This window comes from Triturus cristatus, chromosome 2_1, assembly GCF_964204655.1.
Source record: "Triturus cristatus chromosome 2_1, aTriCri1.1, whole genome shotgun sequence".
NCBI classification, from domain to species: domain Eukaryota; kingdom Metazoa; phylum Chordata; class Amphibia; order Caudata; family Salamandridae; genus Triturus; species Triturus cristatus.
In genome coordinates, this window is record NC_140581.1 from 942,296,764 (window position 1) to 942,299,829 (window position 3,066).

General features: G+C 41.4%; 1 protein-coding gene across 1 annotated transcript; it reads right to left on the bottom strand.

Annotated features, from left to right (window-relative positions):
- Nucleotides 1–445: 445 nt before the first annotated feature.
- LOC146866117 (zinc finger BED domain-containing protein 5-like) lies at nt 446–1,648 on the bottom strand. Its single transcript, XM_085640289.1, has one exon. It carries the CDS (start codon nt 1,646–1,648, stop codon nt 446–448), a length of 1,203 nt encoding a protein of 400 aa, XP_085496415.1.
- Nucleotides 1,649–3,066: the final 1,418 nt, after the last annotated feature.

Genomic DNA, 3,066 nt, shown 5'->3' on the forward strand with positions numbered 1-3,066 from the left:
TCTCAAAGCTGAATGTTCTGCAGGCATTTTCAGCCAAAACTCTCCCAATGAGACTTTGCTGAATTGCATCTGCAGAGTGCGGTCACTTTGGAGATCAATCAGTTCTTCCTGCATGCGAATCCGGAGATGGCTCCCCACGTCTGCCAGAAATGGTTGAAAGACCCAGTCATTGAAGTGATCGCTGTCCTCAGGAAAATACTTTTCTAAACTGTTCCTGAGAGACATCAGGTGATTTTTTATTATCTCACCAACACTTGGAAGTTCATATTCAGTCTCCTCAAGAGCATCTACTAAACATGGAAACGACTCAAACAGGCCCTCTTCCACTAGTCTTCTCCATAATTCCAGCTTCTTCTTGAATGCAGTTATTCTTTTGTTCATTTTAAAAGAAGTGATTTCAGCTCCGTGCAGAGACAGATTCAGGGAATTTAATTTGTTGAAAATGTCAGCAAAGGTATGCTAAAAGCACAAGCCAGCGGGGATTGCATAGCTGTTCTGCTTTGCCAGGGTCCAAACACAGAAGAAACTGCCGTACTTCATTCCTTAATTCAAAGATGCGAGTCAGCACTTTACCCCGGGATAACCACCGCACTTCTGTATGGAACAGCAAGCCATCACGCTCAGCTCCCATTTCTGCACATAAAATTTCAAAAAGACGAGCTCCTGTGGGATGAGTCTTTATAAAATTTACTATTTTTATAGCAGAATTAAGCACATCCTCAAGTTCACTGTCTATGTTTCGAACAGCAAGGGCTTCCCGGTGTATCATACAGTGGGTCCACAGAATATGTGGAGCCACTTTCAACACGTTTGCTTTTAGGCCAGCCCTAGCACCACACATTGAAGGAGCACCATCTGTGCAGATTCCAACACAGTTTACCCATTTTATGCCATGGATATTCAAGAAGTCATTGATAATGTCAAACAAATCAGAACCTGTCGCTCGCCCCTTGATTGGCTTGCAAAGTAAAAAATCTTCCAATAATAGTGTTTCATAACAGTATCGAACATAAGCAATTAAATGGGCATCCTTTGACACATCAGTTGCTTCATCTAATTGCACAGCAAACAAACTTGATTTCAACTGGGCAATGAGCTGTCCCTGGATATCTTCTGACATGTCAGAGATGCGGCGGCAAACTGTTGTGTCTGAGATGGGTATGCTTTTAAACTTCTCTGCTGCTTTTTCACCAAGCATTGTCCTAGCCACGTCGAGCAATGCTGAGAGAATCACTTTTTCCCCATCTACAAAGGGCCTTTTGTTTTTAGCAATGTGGTATGCTACTTGGTATGAAGCTTTTAATGCATTTGTTGGAGTATTTGCCACCTGTTTCACCGCTTCTTTCTGCTGAGTTATGTCCTGCAACTTCCTGGCAAAAACATCTCTGCTTTTTCCTGCCAGAGACCCATGTTTCGTTTCAAAGTGACGCCTCAGTTTGGTTGGCTTCAAGCTGTCATTTGCTAAGGTCACGCCACAAACCACACACTGTGATCTACTTTCTCCTCTAACAACAATGCAGGTGAACCCAAAGTCCAAATAGGAGGTATCATATTTCCGTGTTTTTGCAGGTTTTCTCTCTCCATCTATTTCTGTTTCAGCCTTTCGCTTGACCACTCTACCATCTTTTGGCAGCAGGAAACAGTCCATGTCAAATGTGTGCTTAACCTAAGATCCAAAATTCTGAAGCTGTATGTTAATGAATAGTACATGGCTACAATTTTACAGCTTCATGAGGTAGAGCAGGTTTTGTAGTTTCAAAAAAATCTTCACAAAAATTCTTCTTATATTGTAAAAAAAAATTGGGATGAAAAAATAATTTTATGATAAGTGGGTAAAAAGTAATTCCAGCTCATCCAGGCTTTAAGTAAGTGCTTTCATAATTGCTGCAGTATGTAAATGCTGTATACCACCGTTGAGGCTCTGCCAGTTACTTGTTCAAAGGTTCATGAGGGCAAACTTCAGCACTGCCCATTCACCCATCTCTCAAAAACAAACGCGTACCTTCGTATTCACTTCCTCGGATGTTCCAGCTGCTTGAATAGGAGACCTCTGCCTAGCGATCAAAAAGCGTTTTCCCTTGCAATGAAGAGAACATGTTTAAGAAATATTACGTGCATGTTCTTAATATGTTTTGCATGAGACATCATGAAAGCTCTCCTGAGATCAGAATCATAGTGATTGGCAAGGAAGTGAATGACATGCCTAGAAGTTACCTGCTGCCTTATCTTAAGGGCAAATAAAGTATGCCATGAAATGCAAGTTATTAGTTTCAAGTCCTGACGGCTGGTAAGATAACCATGATCTCCAAGTTAAGAATGTGATTTCTGGCAGGGCCACGTTAGCTTTCCATTCTTTCAAGTTTGTTAAATTGATCTTGAATGTACTTCCTTGGAGCTCCTTCACTTCAATATCCCCCATAACCAACACACCCACTCTCCTGTAAGCGACAAGTTTCCTTTACTTTTGTCTTGTCCATATTTCAACACGTGCAGTTCCTCTGCAGAGAGGCGAAGGATTGGATGAGCATGTATTTTGATTTTTTTTTATGACCCAGACGGTCGCTATGCGAAACTTGCACTGCCTTTGATTCTCAAATACAGAAGTCTTAATCATGGTTATTGAGCGGTTTAAGTACGGGCACATCTCTGACCGGCTCAAGAGGTTGTACATAATTTTCATGGGGCCCTGGTCTTTGCTCTTAGGCCTGTACCATATTGCAGAGGGAAGGCCAGAGCAAAAAAAGCACTTGGGAAGAAGAACTCTACAGCATCAAAAATTGTCCATATAACGTGTGCTGCTGAATGGCCTCTATAAAAGATATAAGGGGGGCTACTGGGATACTCCGTACCGCCACACTGTACCTTCTAAAAATGTTGGATTCAAAATATAAATCTTTCCTATGCCCAGGCTAAGACTCCATTGGTTAAGACACCACCTTGATATAGTGGGAAAAATGAATGCCATAAATTACTTTAAAAATATAATTATTTTCACAGTTTTACATTGTGCAAACTCCTGGTCACTGGAACACTTAAAATGAGCACCAGTTACATTACACAAGGTCA

Coding starts and splice junctions, on each gene's coding strand:
- LOC146866117 (XM_085640289.1), bottom strand. CDS start 1,648: ATGGACTGTTTCCTGCTGCCAAAAGATGGTAGAGTGGTCAAGCGAAAG.